At 42.2% G+C, this 18,488-nt stretch overlaps 1 protein-coding gene across 10 annotated transcripts in view; it reads right to left on the bottom strand.

Moving 5' to 3' along the window:
• Positions 1–18,488, bottom strand: part of tcf4 (transcription factor 4) — a 224,209-nt gene that overhangs the window by 9,685 nt on the left and 196,036 nt on the right. For 7 of the 10 annotated variants that reach the window (XR_002874300.1, XM_023960869.1, XM_023960868.1 and 4 more), the window contains 4 exons: positions 17,217–17,296; positions 16,442–16,651; positions 6,078–6,216; positions 1,716–1,881 (listed from right to left, as the gene is read on the bottom strand). Coding sequence is in view for 9 of the 10 variants with exons in the window: in XM_023960869.1 (XP_023816637.1) it covers positions 1,716–1,881; positions 6,078–6,216; positions 16,442–16,651; positions 17,217–17,296 (595 nt within the window). In the remaining variant the exon portion in view is untranslated. The remainder of the gene's footprint in view (positions 1–1,715; positions 1,882–6,077; positions 6,217–16,441; positions 16,652–17,216; positions 17,297–18,488) is intronic. The other 3 variants (XM_023960870.1, XM_020707912.2, XM_020707917.2) reach the window with 1 other exon arrangement.

Below are 18,488 nucleotides of genomic sequence, written 5' to 3'. Positions count from 1 at the left end.
TTCTTTCAAAATGAATGCAGTAATATTGAAATAACGCTCATAAAAAGATTATTGATAATCTGTTATCTTTCCCAGCTGTGATGTTTTAAAGCCAAATCACGATAAGAAAATGAATTAAAGTAAAACAAAAAAAACAACGATTGTAATTCTGCTGGTCTTCAGCCTCTGATATGACGTTCACTTTATCTTAAACATTTAATTGTTTTAGTCTCATGATGACACTTTCCCAAACCCTGGAAAACAACAAAGACATACTTATTTAGCTTTTTAACGAGGACCACAAAGCCTTTTGTATCGTCATCATCATCATCATCATCATCGTCGTCGTCCTCCTTCTTTGAATCAATATAATTATCATCATCATCATCATCATCATCATCTTGGCCGCCACCATGCTGCACAGATTCTGGGTTTGGGATCCAAATGTTTCAGATTCATGTGTCCTCTGGGTGCAAAGGAACCGCGATAAACTGTTTGTTTATCCTTAGAGGAGTGAAGCGTCTTCTGCTGCACACAGGGGGGACAATCCAACAAATTTGACATTAAATTGCTCTATAAATCCAACATGGCCTCTCATTCAGAGCTGCGCTCACACCAATCATGATTCATGGGTCAGAGGCGTCCAGTTTCAACGTTAAGTCGACGTACAGACGCGATCCGAGGTCCTGCGGCGCGTTTTGAGCGTCGGGTGTGGTAGTCTGGGAGCAGCGCGATTGACGCACAATGTTTACATTTCTGAACTTTGGCAAAGAAGATGCGTTGGGTGAACCAATCAGGAACTGGATCGTGGGTGGACGCGATCAGAGGATGGAGTCTAAAACCAGACGTGATTACTGATGCCTTTGTAGAGCTCTTCAATCAACCTGATCTCTCAACGTCGTCCGTGTCTTACATGCATGTAAATGAGCTAAACACAGACACTTCTCCATGTAGCAATCAGGCTTTGGCTGAAGCTCCTCCCACACACGTCTGGAGCGTCAAGCTTATGAGCACCGTTTTGGTCAAGCGTCAAACATGCGTATAAATAGAGGCAGAGGATGCTAACTCGATGGGCAAATTGCGCCCAATTGGAGGTGAGGGCAGCATGAACTGAGAGAACATCTTGTTTCTGTTGGTGACGATTCTCCAACCCTGCAGCAGCAACGTGACACTTTATTTAAGAATAGTGACTGTGGGCTCTACTCTGCTGTGTGAGAAACAGCTAAATCCAGGCTCAAGACCATGGACTGATAGAGGGAATTATCCTGGAGCTCCATGTCTACTAGATCCCTCCATTCCTTTGAACAAGGCTGCCTGGACCCCAAACTAAATCTCCAGCAGCCGTGTTTAAAGTGGGAGATGTCTGTGAACACAGGAGCTCTGCGTGGAAACGACTAGATCATTTAGCTGCTTCTCATCACACTTGATCACTTCTTCAAAAAGTCCAGAGGCTGGTTCCCAAAACACGCACAGCTCTGAGTTCCAGAGATGCTTCTTGACTAGGATTACATTTAGGTCAGTGCAGTAAAAACACATTTGTCCAGAATTAAACGTATGAGTAAAACCACTGAATTGCTCTTTTTACACATCCTGTTTACTACAAGGACAAAATGTGCTGAACAAATGGGGAAGCTCCTGTTAACCAATCAGGACTGAGCTTGCAGGTGTTTTGGGAAACTTCCAGCCCAGCTGAGGGTTTTGAAAGAAGTGAACGTCTCGTAGGTGGCTGGCGTTACCTAGATCTTGACCTCTCAATAGATTTAAGATCCTTGCTGTCAATGTCCTCCTTCTTGGAGTCCATGGATTTGGGGTCCTGCAGGAGGTTTTCATCTCCCTCATCCTCTGACTTGATCTCCGAGCTGACGGAGGAGGCGCTCTGGCCCTGAAGGCCAGCGGACAGAGCTGCAGGAAAAAAGCAAACAGGTACAAATGGGTTAAAAGCTGCACACAGTGTGCATGACCTGCCTGGAAAAAAAGTTGCACGTCCACATTGGACATCCTTCCTATTCAAATACATTTCTCAAGTTAATCAACACGTTAAAGCCAAAAGAGAAGTGGATGGCAAGTTAATTGTTTAGTAATCCTGCCAACTACATTGAACCTGTTTGGAACTCATACTCTGACATTTTTTAAGCAAGAAATCTTTAATGAGATCAAAATGAGACTGGAGGAAAAGGGGAACTGAGCAAACATTAAAGCAGAATAAAAAAATAAAAAAATCACAGTTAAATGCCTAAAATGTCACTGGGGCTCCTCACTGTGGATCTGAATGTTATCAGAACAGTTTCTCCATTTTCTATCACGATGAACTGAGAAGAAAAACTCTATAGTGCGGTCTTTGGTTGGAATGAGTTTAAGCAAAAATCGGTTTGGTTCAAGAGAATCCATAAAAACGTCAGCACCCACAGCAGCTGTGACTATTTAGCTAACTCGTGCGTCTCTATGTCGATCGATGCTTTTCAAATGCAGCTAAACCTCTGACAGCAAGATAAACTGTTGGGTAAAATCTGTTATTTATGTCATTATTGTTATCAAAAATGTGCAACAAATAAGAAATGCAGAACAGCCTCCAGATGTTGGGATCAGTGCTTCACATTAGCATGCTACCAAAGCAACAATGCTGGGGAGTTTCAAAAAATCCTACAGATATGTCCTTTAAAGCTTCCGTTAGCTTCTTTAACATAACAGAAGAAAACGTTGCAGGGAACTGCGGTTTATAGTTTTCAACCATTTTGTTAGTCAAATGAAAAGTGTAAAAATAGATTTTTCATTATCTTCTAGTGCATCTTTAGAGCTGTCTCCAGTTTTCAGGAAGAGGGAAGATCAGAGATTGTTACTTTTGGTTTATTTATTAGGATTTATTCAAAGACCCATTCCAATGAAAACTGTGTTTTTAAGCTGTTCTTTTTTCTGATGGTGGAGAACGTACTCAAAGAAAACGGAGCTTTAATTTGCTTTTCTGAGTATTTCTTTATTCAAATCAGGAGCACATGAATAAAAGTTGGTGGAAAAAGTTTGTAGTTTCGACTTTGGTGGCCCAAAGTCTCCAAGCTCCGCTCCTTTCTGATCCTCCACCTGCAGACCAACAGATCCATGACCGTCTTTGTTTTCCTGGTCTGAGCTGGAATCTGGATCGGAACTGGACGACTGGATGGATCTGATGCTGATCACCGCTAATGATGGGGATGTGAGGGACTGTAAGCTAGCGGTTGGGGGTGTAAACCAAGCGGCCAGCGTTGGCTGATGTGAGGCTTACTCCACGCCTACAGTCCCGCCCATAACTCAGAGGTGAATTTCTAGCGAGCTCCTGCCGCTCTGCAGAAACTATGTCTTTTGAATTTTGGCTAAAAACGGCATCATCATCATCATTGGGAACACTTGTAGTTCAACAGATGGACAGAGTGCTTTAACCCTTGTGCTATCCTGGGCACGTTAACATTGGGAGTTGGGTCATCCAGACCCACTAGACAGTGCTCTGAACCTTTTTTCTTCAATGATTTGTGATCTTCACTGGTGTCCATGGATTACATGAAATCTTTCCACCTTTATCCACCTTTGTCATGGTAGGGAGAACACGTCAATGGAAGGGTGGGGTCACCTAAGATAGCACAAGGGTTAAAGAGTTGAAGCACTGCTAAAGGGATGTGAGAAGGCTGTGGTAAACCTCAGATGTCCGTTTAAAACACACGGGTGTTTCTGAACCCCTCGTGAATGCATCAGTGTCAGGATTAGTCAGAGTCCTCCCCTCTGGTTGTCACTGCGGCGCTCTGGCAGCGTTCGGCGTGTTTTTGCGGAGCTCCAAGATGGCTGCACGCGTGGTGGTGCTGGTTTAAAGCCTCTCCACCCTCTGACTGTCTCCCTGCCGCCGAACAGAGCAGTCTTTATTTGACATCTGTATGGATCCGTCGCTGGTACGCTGCCAGCCAGCCAACACAAAACAATCGGCCGCTCTGTTCTCACCAACACACACAAAGGCACACACGCACGCACGCACACGCGGTGCGTACGTAGCCAACTGTCAGCCATTTTGAATTTCTGCAGCCTGACTGGAAGCATTTTGTGTGCAGCTTTGAGTGACGGCCTGTGTTTTGTTTGTGTGCGTCTCTTTCCATAATAAGCAGAGTGTTTGTGCACGAACGGCGGCGCTGACATAGACGTGGGGCTGAGAAAAGAGACTCTGTGCGGTTGGACGCCGGACTCTAACCAAACACACACACAATGGGGGAGAGCCACAGCAAATGTAAGGAGGCTCCTTCGCCTTAAGCGCCTTTTTTATGTCCTCCAGGCTTCACACTTTCTCTGCTTTCTGATTTTGAGCCCTACGCACCACTGAGAACGCGCAGAAACAGCAGAATTTTTCTTTTTTTTTTAAATTCCTCACCAAAAAAAAAGAATTACAGGCACAATTTAGAAAAGTTCAAAAAGCTTCATTATTTTCCTCCACTAAAGCACGAGAGCTGACTTGTGTTTCCTCATCCCTTTATAATGCTGTGAATAGAACAGAACAGAATAGAATAGAATAGCATAGAATAGATCTCTGCTTCTCTACAGAGAACCTCCTGCTGCTGTTTGGTGCTTTTGTTTTTAGATTTACAACATCACCATCCAGACACATTTTTTTTTGGTTATCTCTTTTTTTATTTCCCTATAAATATAATTGTTTGGTTGTTAAAAAGTTTGCAATGAAACAAAGGTAGAATGATAAATACTTACATTAAAAATATTATAAAAGCTGTTTATTGCCTTTGGAAAAACCAAAAAAAGTCATTAAAGAAAAACGGAATTTCATAAATTAATATTTTATTATTAAAAACAAACAGATTTGTTATTTTTAGTGTTTAGTTTCTAAATCATTAGACTCTGAATCCTGTGTTTTGCACAAATATTCTAATAATTCATTCTCCGCTCATGAAACTTCATACTTTTTACTTGACTTTTTGTGATGTCAAATGTTTAAAAAAGCAACTTTACTCCTTCATTTTCTCAGGATTGACCTCACTTTATTACATCAGCTTAAGAAAACTGATCATATGAACTTTTGACTATAATTACTTAATTTTTAAAAAAATCCTGCATAGCTGCTTTGATGTTATTTTTTGCTTAACAGAGAGAGTCTTCTGACATTTGTGTACAGCTGGTTCAAGGATTCTTGTCCTGTTGCTGCACAGCGACGGGTGTAACCACAACAGCGGGACGCGGGTCCACGCGCACCGACTCTGCAGCGCCGCCATGAATAAAACGGAGAGACAAGGAGCTGCTGATAGGAAACTGTGAGAAACAGAGGCAGGTTTGGGGTAAACGCTGACCCATCAGGAAGATGTAAATGTTCAAAGTTCATGACTGTTCTGGAATTCGGGGAGAGGGGAAGAAAGCGGCGACATGTCAGAGTTTGCTGCCAAGAACATTTGAACAGTATTAATTTACAGCCGGCACACACCCTCCGCTCTTTGTGTGAGAGCCTTCTGAACAGATGCAGGAGAAAAGAGCAGCTTCTTCTGCCAGAGTGTGTGTTTCTTTCCCTCTCACCTCATTACACACTTGGCTTTGGACATCGCTGGCTGAACTTTGCTGCCAGCAGAGTCATTTTCAGCCTTTAAAAACGAGCTCAGGGCTAATTTGCTGCACTCTGAGCTCATATACACTTCTCCTCCTCCATATTCATGTCGCACATTCGGTCCATGTCTTCAACTCCCTCTTCGGTGCTAGAGTTGTCTTTGGAACACTCATTTTGGATGAAATATTCTCTCTTTTTTAGATGCTGTCCTCAAACTCTTCCCTCTTTCGTCCACTTTTCTTCTCTCTAATATGTCTGCTGGTGAGGCCATGCGAGCGGCTCACTTTGCACTGTTTGTTGTCACGTGTGGTCAGACATGTTGTGTTTGTGTGAGCGCCACAAACTGGCTGAGACAGAAAGAAGGGAGGCAGAAAAACAGCAGATGCTGCTTCCACTCCATCTTTTGTTTGCAGCTCAGTCAGAGCAAACACGCCTGCATGAACGCCGGGATTCTCCCTCCACTGCAGGAAAAAGAAAAACCCCAACCCTGTTTATGCTGAGGGGGGAGACCCTCCATCAGCTTCAGGGACACGGAGGGACTCACCGCGGTACGGGTCCGGCTGGCTGAGGTCCGGCGAAGTGGCCGACTGGACTGGCAGCTGGGGCACCGACACCTGGCCCGCCATCGAGTGTCCGCCACGCAAACTGCCCACGCTGCCGCCATCTTCTCTGTGGGAGCCCACCTGGAAGCCAGACAGCAGGGAGGGGAGAACGCATGAGCGGCTGAAGGGCAAACAAACCGCTGATCCAGATCTGTCTGCAGGCTCTCCGGCTAAATTCAGGAGGCAGACAGAGTCTGAACCCAGGAGCTAAACCAGCACTTTCACACACATGATACAGCTTCAACATGCAGCTCTTTTGTGGCAAATTTTACGATTTTACTTTTTTTTTTTCATGCCGACCTGGAAAAGTAACAACTTGTGAAAAAAATTCTGTTTTTTTTAATTCTAATTATTGGCAGCAAGTTTTCAGAAAACTCCAGTTATTTAAGTGCTACAATACAAATAAAACATCCACTTTGTAACAGAAACATGGAGAGTGTTTTAGGTGTTAAATCATTGTGTGAAATATTCTGGAATCAATTACGTTTCCTGCGTTTTCTGCAGCCACATTTCTTCCCTACCCAGATGTTGCAGTTCTGTCCGTGTCCTGCTGAGGGCAGCCTTTTCCTTTCTAAGACCTTTGAAAGGTTCGCTCACACCTCTGGTCTTTGTAAATAGTTTGTCACTTTTGGTTTCTGCCTCTGCTGCCGGCCTGGCAGGGCCTTTTTCCTCCGGCTCTCCTGCTTTGTTTTCAGCGCGTCTCCCCGTTTTCGGCGGGATCTCACGCTACAGGAGCAGGGATGAGTTTCCCTACTTTGCTGAATCCCATCCATCTGTTCGCCGCACACGCCCACATGCACACGAACACGCGCAGGACAGCACAACTGACAATTATCTTAATGCCCATATGTTTAATTGTGGGATTCCTAATTCCCAAAGCTCCGAGCCGTTTCCAGCAGGGACCCACCGTTTTGGCACGAGACGGGCTCTCTTTGTGCGTTTGTGTGTGTGTTTTCGTGCATGTGTCGCTCAGTGTGATGGCAGCTTTCTCAGGGCATCCTGCAGCTCAGAGTGGTCCCCCGCTTCCCTTCTCTTTCCTGAGCTTCACTGTCATCTGAGCGTGTCAGAGGGCTGTTGACAGATACGAGTGGGTAACGTGCACTGTTTAAGCTCACGTGCACTTTTGTGAGACGGCTGTGAGCCTGGATTGGAGCGGAAAATCTCCTGAAAGTCACAGAAAGTGAAACTCTTTTTCAAAGTGACAATCAAACTGGATTCCTTTTTGTTCAACTTGATTTGGTTTTATGGGAAGTTTTATTTAATTTCTTCAAATTAACTTATTTTAAAATCTTCAATTGTGGCAAAAACGTTGGTTCATGTTTATTGATGTACATAGTGGAGTAACCTAATCAGCGTTTTTGGGATGGGAACAACCTTGACAACATAATTTACTATAAAAACATCAATTACAAAAAAAAATATTTCAATGGCACTTAATGAATAAACACAAAAACAAACTAACTATTACTTTTTTTAAATAATAATAATAAAAAATATAAAAAATGTTATTTCTGGATTTTGTCTTGCTAAATTGTAAAGACAAAATGTGAGAATTTTTGACTAGATGTTTGCATCCGTTGATTGTTTGGTGCTTATTCGCCATATTCTGTAAAGATAAACGTCATTTTTCTCACTCAGATATGATCTTGTTCACAGTCCAAACCTCTCAAATAAGCAACTTTAACTGTCATTTTCCTCGTAGCCGAGAGGTTATAGTTTTTAGAGCAAAAGTAGTTTTTGAATTTGTGACTTTTACAACATTTTGTGTTTTCCAGTAGTTCAAAGGTTTTACAGCCAAGCAGAAATAAATGCAAGATAAAGGTACGGTGGTCAAAGAGGGTCAAACCTTTAAGTTTGCAGAAACATTTTTTCCATGATTTAAAGCTGCAGGTCCGAATCAATAAAAGTTTTAAAATGCTTTTTTGCTTCAGTGTTCGACAGTAATACAAGACATTTGTGTTTGTGTCAACTTGGATTCTTGAAAATCGAGCAAACTGAATATAAATATAGTAAATATAAATCTGCAAAAGAGGCGATGCAATGAAATCTACCAAAAAAAGATGAAAACAGAAGTGCTTTAACAGTAAAGACGGCGTGATGGAGAACACCTTTCAAGTTCATTCTAATGATCCCTGATGCTTTAGGAAATACTTATCCTTAACTTGAATGTACATTTTCTACTGAAACTATTTGTTTCTAGTTTGTTTTGCTCAGAAGTGAAGCAGAAATCTTGAACACTTATTTGCTGGGTGAGAACTCGAGTGTTTGACGTTTGAGAGTGAAAACAGCTGCTGTGCATCAAATCTCTCCCGTTCTCAGTGAAACCCGCTGACCATGGTGGATCAGTGGTCGCCACAGTCAAACCCGTACTTCCTGAAAATGTCGACGGGCTGGCGAGCACACGATCGCGTTTGTGCGGCCTCGTCCGTCCCTCCACTCAGCTGTTTGCTGCCTTATTTATTACCTGCTCGTCTGCGTCTTCCCCGCTCCGCCTTTCATCACTGCCTGGATTCCCAAATGTAAAATGGCAGAAGAGACAGAGGCAGACAGAGAGCTTTACATTTTTAATGGCAGCCTTTTATATTTTAACAAGCCGTCCTTCTCTCTTCCTTAATTTAGTTCAATGAGGAGAGCAGATGGAGAGGAAAATAGGAATATTTCACACATAAACTGATCTGCTCCCACTTATAGCGGATGTGAGAGATAGATGCTTCACAGGCATCTGAATGTCAATGGGAATATAAAAAAAAGGTTAATCAAAGTAGATTTATTTGTGTTTTATTATCTAACTTTCTCCAGATTTTATATTTTAAGACAAATTTGTCAGAAAGGAAAACAACATTTTTTAAATTTAGCTTTTATTCTTTGTTACAAAAACCTGAATCTGAGGCAAAAGCTTAGCAGCTGATGAGTTAGCACATTCCTAATGTTCCGTCCTGTCAGAATGTCATGGATTAAAGCTTCAGTGAAGGTGATAGAGAGGTGGCCGTGTGATCCTCAACGTTCCCTCGGGGGAGGAATGAGGAACGTCCGTCTGCACAGCAGGAACCCACTCACAACCAAACTCACACACTTTCCCACAGATGCAGCTGGAATGATCCTCCACAATGTTGAACAAATACGACCCGTCCATCAATTTAAGTTCATTTGATAAAAAAACAAACCTAGACTTTAACTGACAGAAGTACCGTTGAGCACATTTTATCCGGAGGATATTGACGACTCTTGATAAGGCGGGGTCAACATGACAACGCCAGCAAATCACAACGGAATCACCACAACAAAAGTTTAAGTCTGGTATTACCAGTGAATATCAGTCTTTTTAGTCTATCTGTGCTTTTAGTCTATCTGTGCTCTTCCTGGTAATTCAGGTGAGCATTTCCACTTAAGTTGGGCCCTCAGGGTGCATGCTGGGTAAAGCTAACAACAACAACCATGGAGGTCATCCAGCAGCTCATTCTCGGTTCTTCGTTTCTAAAAAGCTTTTAATGTCGTTTGAGAGAAACTGATGGGGGCAAAGACGAGTACAGCCCCTTTCTTTTGCTGTTTTATCCAGCGAGTTTAAAAAAACCACAACAACGCAATAAGGGATGGAGAAAATACGCCAGGCGGGCTGTAAGCTCCCTGCTCCATTCTGCTGCATCCACTGTCAGACAAATAGATCCATGAGCTCGTCTGAGCTGGAATCTGGATGTAGACTGTACGGCTGGTTAGCTCTGATATTGCTAGCTAGAGGCTGTAAGCTAGCGGGAGAGCACGTAAAGAAATGGATGACAGGAAAGGGGGCGGGCTTAGTCTGCACCAAAAGTACCGCCCACAATTCAGAGTTGAGTGTCTAATGAAATTATTTCCTAAAATTGACACAGGTTTTTAGAGTTTGGCTAAAATCATAATAAAAAGATGACTGGGAAGACTTTGAAAATGGATCAAAAGCTGATTAACCCTTGTGCTGTCCAAGGCACGTTAACGTTGGGTCATCTGGACCCCACAAGACAAAAAATGTCAAACAAATGTCTTTTCCAATGAAATGAAATATCAGTCAAGTACAGGACATCGATTTAACCCTGGTGCTGTCTTGTGGGTCCACAAATCATTGAAGAAAAAGGTTCAGCGCACTGTCTAGTGGGGTCCAGATGACCCCATCCCAACGTTAATTTAGACCCACTAGACAGTGCTCTGAACCTTTTTTCTTCAATGATTTGTGATCTTCACTGGTGTCCATGGATTACATAAAATCTTTCTACCTTTATCCACCTTTGTCATGGTAGGGAGAACACCTCAATGGAAGGGTGGGGTCATTTTGACCCCACAAGATAGCACAAGGGTTAGAGGGGGACTTTAATGTACAGAATGGGTCTAATCTACAATAATTCAAGGCAAAATTCATCTCCTTTGTTACTTTTTCTCTCAGCTGCGGCCTCAAAAAGAAAGAACATTTCAACAAAGCCGGCTGCAATAATGAGAATATTAGCTGTGAGCAGCACACTGAGGTCTGAGGGGCTGCCACCTGAAGCTGATGTGTGTACATACATGTGTGTGTGTGTGTGTGGAATCATTATGCACACCCCACCAACATGTCTGATGGCAGAAAAATAAACTGTCAGTTCACTAACTCTGTAAATTGCAATATTTCATCCCACATTAGTTTGATTTCCACAATTTCCAATTGTCATTTTCAATTAATGTTACAAACCAAATAAAGCAGACACTGGCAAACAGACACGAGGAGGGATGAAAGGAGATAATAAGGCGGCTTTGATATTTCACCACACAAAGACTACAACACTGGCTGCAGCGCTGGGAACACACGCCGAGCATGCTGGGAAATGTGTCGGTTTACTGAGCAGTTATAAGAGATTAATAAATGATTCTTTTGTGGCAGTTTTATAAAGTCAGAAAGGCTTTAAAATTTATTTATATATATTTGTTTACATTTTTGTGCTGCATTGTAAAAACTCCACATCCTTTTTGCAAACCTAAAGATGGACATTTATATTTTTTAAAGTATGGATTTGACCAAAAATGATCCTAAAATGTTACTGTTAATAGAAAAATAAATTTCCATAATTTATTTATGAAATGTGAAAGAAAGCTTAGATTGAATGTCTATATTAAAAATAACAATTGTGTGAATAAATCCTTTAAAATGACTTCATTTCATTTTGTGCCTTAAATGACCTCATGCAGGAACACAAACCAACACGAGCTTCCTAACCTTTGGGCTTCTGCTGAGAGGATCTTCAGCGTATCGGGACACGACTGTCTGAAAACCTCTGCGACATGCAAACGGTTAAGTGGACTGCAGTTTACATGCAGACATGTGGGGGAACATTCTGTGAACTCTCACTGCAAGCTGAACATTTGACAGAAAACACCGGCTGCAGCAACATCAACACGCACAGAAACACACACGCACCTCCAGGGAGGAAAAGTACATTTTCCAGCAGTGAGACATGCACACATCTCTGCAGAGAAATCTGAAATAAGGCAGAAAGTGGAGGAGCAGAAAGGAGAGCTTGTTTGTTGCTTTGCTGTCACAGTCCCTGAGTTTTTTAGTTTTCATTGGAGCTCTGCAGGCTCCCAAACAAACACATGAAGAGATCTACTGCAGACTTCAACAACATAAACCAACTACAGCTCTTCGTTATCTGGACGTTAAAATCGGATCGAATGAAATTATCTTTTTGCAAATTCTCCTACAAATGTTTTACGTTTCAAAATAAATTTCAACATTTCCTTTTTTTTTAGTAAGCATCTGTTTTAATTACAATAAAACTGTTTTAAGCAAATGTTTCCCACCAGTTTTACATTTTAAAACATCTTTGATAAAGTCAACCCAATAAAACCTTCTGTTGTCTATATCTAGCTTTTAAATTTACAGACAAATGTACATTTTCAATTAATAAAAATACTGGCTTTTCTTTAAATAAAGAACCTAAGTTCTAGTGAAAGTGTATAAGCTGTGACTGTAAAACAGTAAAATGTTAAACAAGAACCATAAATACTTTTTTAAAGCCTTTTTTACAGTTTGCATTTATAATTAGGCAACATCAGAACTAGATATAATATTTTTTCCATTATGACATTGAGGCTGCATACAAACATTGATGTTATAATAATTAAAGCCAGCATTCTTTTCACTCTTATTCCTTCAACCCAGTTCTTGGGTTATTCCTGCTGGGACATATTTTGGGGTTTCTTTTTGGAGCAATACCAATTTTTTGGGTTGTAGTGGTTTCACTTTATATTTTTCTAGTATTTCTCCTGCAAACATACAGACAGAACCAAAATCCAGTTCATTGACTACAAAAAGGTGGAACAATTTTGGAAGAATTGATTTTAAGATCACGCTGAAGGACAAAAAAACGTAAAGTTTGAAGAGAGGAGGCGTCCGGCAGAGCAGAGCGGACCTCCATCTGCTGTCATCAATGCTCCTCCACAGCCTGCACCTCCTTTTTTCAGGCAGCAGGGATTTGTTAAGAACTGCTGCCCATCATTTCACTGAAACAACTGCTGAGGCTTCCGTCAGCTTAAAGAAATGATTGGAGTGTATTTATGGTGTTAAAGGCATTAGGGGCTTTTGCAGGGAAGTGATGCAGATTATGAATCATCTCAGTTACTGTAGGTCTGCCTAATGGGGTGGGGGTGGCGGCGGGGTGTTCATTTCTTCAAGTCTAAACAGATCCAACATGTGGTCGGTGCAACAACTCGCAAAGGTTCAACACATCATCAGAGGCCAGAGCGGAGGATCCGGCGTTCACTTTACTTGGTTTCAAGTCAGATCCGGATCAGTGGAACGTCCTTTCAACACGTTTATGAGGAACAGCAGAGGAGAGTGTGGGGATGCATGCTTCTCTGTGTTTACGTCCTCTGAAGTGTGTGTGTGCGTGTCACAGTGTGTGTGTGAGATGCCTTTTGCCTGTAAACTGTATATGTCTCTCTCCAACATCAGTCTACCACCTGTTTTCCCAGAGTTATGACCTCAGCCTGCAAGCGTCTGTGCAGAACGCTGCCAAACTGCACACAGCTGTGTGGATGTGTGCATGAAAGGGGGGGGGGGCAGATAAACACATTGAGACAGGAAGATGGAAACAGCAATGGCCGCCAATATGTAATATGTTGAATATGTTGTGAAGTGGGTTGAATGCGCGTGTGTGTGTGTGCGGGGAAAAATCTGCAAGCCAGAAAAGAGCGGCGGAAAAAAAGAGGCAGCAAGGGGGCGGGGCTTCAGTCAGAAGACAAAAACAGAGAATAATGGAGGGAAGTAAATATATTTATAATCAAGAAAAGATCGACAGTGAAAAAGAGTTTGACTGAACGCTTCTGAGGAAAAACATGACGTGGTTTTTTAAGACCCACCCCCAGGAAAATGGCGTTTTTTTAATCTGTTTTTCATGATGGAGGACATCTATAAAGAAAGTTTTCCTCGTCTGACCTGCTCTCTGGATCAAAACTGTACGGCTGGATAACTTTTTTGTTGTCACGGTAATGTTAGGTTGTGGTGTGAAGGACTGTAAAGTAGAAGGAGAGAGTGTGAACAGATGGGTGACTGATGGGGTGGGCTTACTCTGCACCAATTGGTTTGGGCTCAAAAACATGTCTGACAGCCGCTACGGACATTTTGCTCATATTACACGGATGGAAATTGGTCGTACGTGAATCTACGAGGAAAAAGTGAGAAATGTTTACGTGAAATTTTCACAGATGTATCACAAAGGATCCACAGTACGAATAGACCACACAAAAAAACACGTAAACAAAGGTGGAACATGAACCGCGTGTGATTATTGCGATGTTTATATGTAATTCATTAGTGATCTGGGAGTCAATTACGTCATTTACATGTAATATGTGAGCCGTATACGTGATATTAAAGTTATACGTCAGTGGTTCATGCGTGAAAAGTCTGTTTGACAAACGTGGAACGGTCGTGGAAAGACACAAATTAGCGTATGCATTTAGCAAAAATCAAGGACAATTGCTCAAGATTTACGTAATAATTGCATATATTAAAGTAAAAAACACTTTATATGTAACATGAATAATAGTTTTGAGAAAAAAGCTTAAAAAAGTGAAATTTGTCATTTTAAAGGGCCTATATTACGGTTTCTTAAGGCTATCAGAGTAAACTATATCCATACATATGATGGCATTTTTTCTATCAAATCTGAGTTATTTTTACCTACCCGGCAGTAAGACGACTCGATCTCTGAGGCCCCGCCTTTCTCTCCTTGTGGGTGCCGCCCATTTTAATGATGTCAACCTAGAGCCGACCTCGGCAGAGTGTCTGTGTTTCGCCCATCCCAACTTTTGCAAAGATGGATGGGCATATTGTTCATATAAAAGGAAAGCGTTTAGCCGATCACGGCCAGCTCCATTGAGAAAGTGTGTGTGTGTGTTTGTGCGTCATCCTGGGGGCGGGGCTGGCAGCGCTGACCCTTCCTGGAAGGGGCGGTTCCCCTTTTAGGAATTTTTATAGGACTAAACAGAAATGTGTGATTGGAACAAAGTACCGCTTTTGTTTTATTTATAGTGAGGAATGAACATTATTATACACTTAAAAGCTCAAAAGAGTGGATTTTCTTGTGATAAAAAAAATAAAGTTTAATACTTGTGCAAAATCTTAATCTAAAAAAAGGAGTTTATTTAAATTGTCCATCTGTTGGTCACTTTTGGGAGCTGGACTCATCACTGTCATTCGTCTCCAGTGCTAAAAATGCTTTTTGTTCTGTCAACACATTCCAGGTCAGGTTTAGCTTTATCCTTATGATGCACCAGACAGTCAGAAATCCTCCTTCACAGATCTGCTGTGGTCCAAACGTATGTCCTAAAGCTTCAAATAACATCAAACCTTCAGTAAATCCTCAAACAGTTTTTGAAGGTTGGTCTCCAGCAGCCTCTGAAACTGGTCCTGGATGTTTCTCAGTCAGACTGTTTTCATGGAGCTGCTGTGGGTTCGTCGGTACGGTAATGGGCATGTTATTCTATCAGCCAATAATCCGGAGCCTGTGTAAACACACCGACCGGTCCTAATCACAACACAAGGGGCCATTTGTGCTTCTGTGTGTTTTCAAGTACCCTGGGCTTTTTCTGCACTCATCCTTCACCTCATTTGATTCTCCTTTAGCTTCTCTTACACATAAAAAGGTATTTGGACTCACATCCAAATGAAACAGAAAAGTAATTTACAAAAATATTATCTTTAGCATGAAGCAAAGCTTGAAATGTTTTCCTGAGCTAAACCTTCACATCACTTAATGAAGCCCCCGTTCCAAAGTGTGTTTGCAGACGAACAAAGAACAGAGCAGTTCTTCCAATGATCTCCAGACGAAGCTGAAGATATGAAGTAAGAATTTCCCCTCAGCCAGAGCCTGGAATTATATCATTGATGCAAACACACGGGCTCTTTTCCCGCTCCTTTCAGGTCTCGGCACCTTCTCAGAGCTGGACTTGTGTGCAGCCTGAAAGGTAGGAAAATGCACCAAGCTCCCATCCCACTGTGTGGGTGGTATGTAACTCCATGACCGGTTCATTTGGAGTAACAAACGTACCGTTCCTGCAGGTGCCTTTTATTCCTCTGAATGAGTCAAAGTGCCCTCCCTTTGTCGCATTTGCAACACTTGACAGCGGTAAAGTGTTGTTTCCTGATGTTTTAAGGGATAAAACATCGATGCAGACAGTGAGGATGCATCTGAACTCAGTTCTGTTTTGGTGTCTGTGTCACTGAGGGTAAAATGATGTAAAACGTGTCTTCCTTTATTTACTCCTGTTTTATGAGAATGACTCAAAATAACAAAGCTGACAGGAAGTTGCAGTGATATCAGACTGGAGGGTCAATACTGACAAACTGAACATAACAAGGAGAGAAACACCAAGCAAAGATTTCAGTCCAGGCTTCCAAATGTAAACAGAAGATGTTGGAAGGCTCTTCTTCAGGCATCTGGATGTCTTTAGAGTATGTGCAGTGTCTGCATCCCCACTTATGTCTCACAGATGTTTGGTTCTTTATCATTTAAAGTTGGGGGGAAAAAAGCTGAACTTCTTATTTATCACAAACAGAACTGTTGTTTGGCTTCATTTTTACGGTCAAGATTTCACTGCTCTTCTCTCTCTTCTAGTCTGTTGCCGCTCAAAGTTCATTTCATTTCAATCTGCTGCCTGTTTGATGTATTTGTTGCGTTTCACCCAACTTTTTTTTCCAGACTAAAGACCATCTGATTGTAGCTAAACTTTGACAGTGGATGGTGTTTGGGGTCTCGTCTTTCTTGTGTGTTTTTTAGCCCCAGTGGAGAAAGTCAGCTCCTACCATGAGGGAGTGTCTGTTGGCTGATAGCAGTCCCGTCCCGTATCCGCTGCTCAGAGCTCCCATGGCGCCGTTGTGCGTGTGAGCAGCCCCAATGAGTCCGTGCATGTCGCCGTGACCGCCGGCCATGCCCGTCGATGGTCCCACTGCGTGGCTCCGCAAAACATGGATAGCATCGTCCAAACGCTCCAAACGGTCCTCAATACGACTTTGCTGCAGAGACAGAAGCTAAACTTTAAATAAGGGAACTGCACTTGTAATCCAGGTGTATAAAGATTTAAGATTATCCCGTGAACCTCTCCTTTGTTTAATTGAAGACCAACTCTAATGAAAATGGTTTTGGTGTTTTAACATGTTCCTGTGGCCTGATAATGATGATGAAGGACATAAATGAAGAAAATTAAGCTTAAAGTTGCTAAAATTGCATTTCTGAGTATTTCTTTATTCAAATTTTTGTGAATCAGTAAAAGATGAAAAAATGACGTAGAAACTATGCTGGGTGGGCCACAAACACCCTATTCCGTAGATCCAAGTGGGGATTTGAGTGGAATTTTGACCTTCTAAATGTTTGCACTAGTTAGCAATTTCATCAGTTTGAGCAGTAGACTCTAGTGACTTAAAGTCGGATGAGTTTATGGTTTCCAAGTTACTTTACTGTTTTGCTAAAATAGGTCATTATAAAAAAAATTAATTGCAAAAGACTCTGAAATGTAGTTTTAGGAGAACTATCCCATTCAGAAAAACCGTCTGACTGCATTTATCGACCATATGTCCTCACCAGAGAGTGCAGTGGAGCCTCATAATTTGGCGATGAAGCTCCCTGCCCGCCATTCCTCGACCACACGGCTGAACTGGCAGCTGGAAAAGAGGGGAGAACGTATCACGAGAGGAACAACGGGAGGTTAACGGCAGATCACCAAAGATTCACAGACACACAGGCTTGACCCCAACAGTCGTCTTTGCAGGTGACAAACTAAAATCCCTTTACGTGCATTTGTTCTTTGATCATTACAGTGCATTCTGGGAAAACAATCCCTGCCTCGCGTGACCCTGCAGAAAATGAGGGGATGTTTGTGTGTCGATTAAAGCCAGAATCTCCTTTGCTTTTAAACTTTAAAGAGAGAAGCCACTTGATGCTCGGTGCCAAAGGAGGACAAAAACATCTTAACACAAAAGCACACTTTCACAGCATCCACTCGAGGTACTCGCACATAATAAACAGAGATGAAGAACAGAAATGCAAAAACAAACCCAGTCATATCTCATCACAAAAATGCTAATATCACGCTTTTGTCTCTGACAAGGAACAAGTGGTTGATTAGCATGAGCTCTACACAGAGTAAACAAGCTTTTTGTCTGTTGGTCCCTGCTTTTGTGCCGGCCGCCGCTCTGAAGGGCGGCATCTCAAATGACAGGTCTCATTAGCTGGTAGGCAGAGGGAAGACAGCGACTTGTGTGAATTTACATTGACATGAGGCTCGGAGAGATGACAGGCTGGTGCGCCAAGTCTTCTCAACAGATTATAGAGGAGTCGTAAGAGGAGAACATGGAAACAATGAGTACGCAGGGAGGTAGTTAGGAAGAACACGCAGACACTTTTCAGCAGGAGTAGCTGTTACAACCATCACTTTTTCTAATCTTGTACATTTGACACGGTACCCTTGTTCAAAACTAAGGGGGTTGATTCATTACATTTAAAAATGACAAAGCTTTTGAACCTTTTTGCTCATGAACAATGTGTACACAAACTGTTTGATAGCTATGAAGATCACAACGCAAACGTCTAAACCTGGCACGTCCAAAGTCAGGCCCATAGGGCCACACTTGGCCCACGCTCAAACTTCCCCTCGCCCACAGGCTCCTTTCATAAAATCAATAACATACCCAGTATATTCTTAAAAACTGTGTGTATGATTTCTTGATTGTGGTTGGCGAAATGACGTTGTAAGCCGCTGTAAACCTGTGGCAACACGGACGTGGGACCCTTCTGTGACACTTTCTAGCTCATTTCTAACATGTCTACTGTGAATAAAAGAGAAAAAAAGTTGGG

The sequence above is a fragment of the Oryzias latipes genome, chromosome 12, assembly GCF_002234675.1.
Source record: "Oryzias latipes chromosome 12, ASM223467v1".
Taxonomy (NCBI): domain Eukaryota; kingdom Metazoa; phylum Chordata; class Actinopteri; order Beloniformes; family Adrianichthyidae; genus Oryzias; species Oryzias latipes.
Note: the sequence above shows the minus strand (reverse complement) of the source record. Positions and strands in the feature narration are given on the sequence as shown.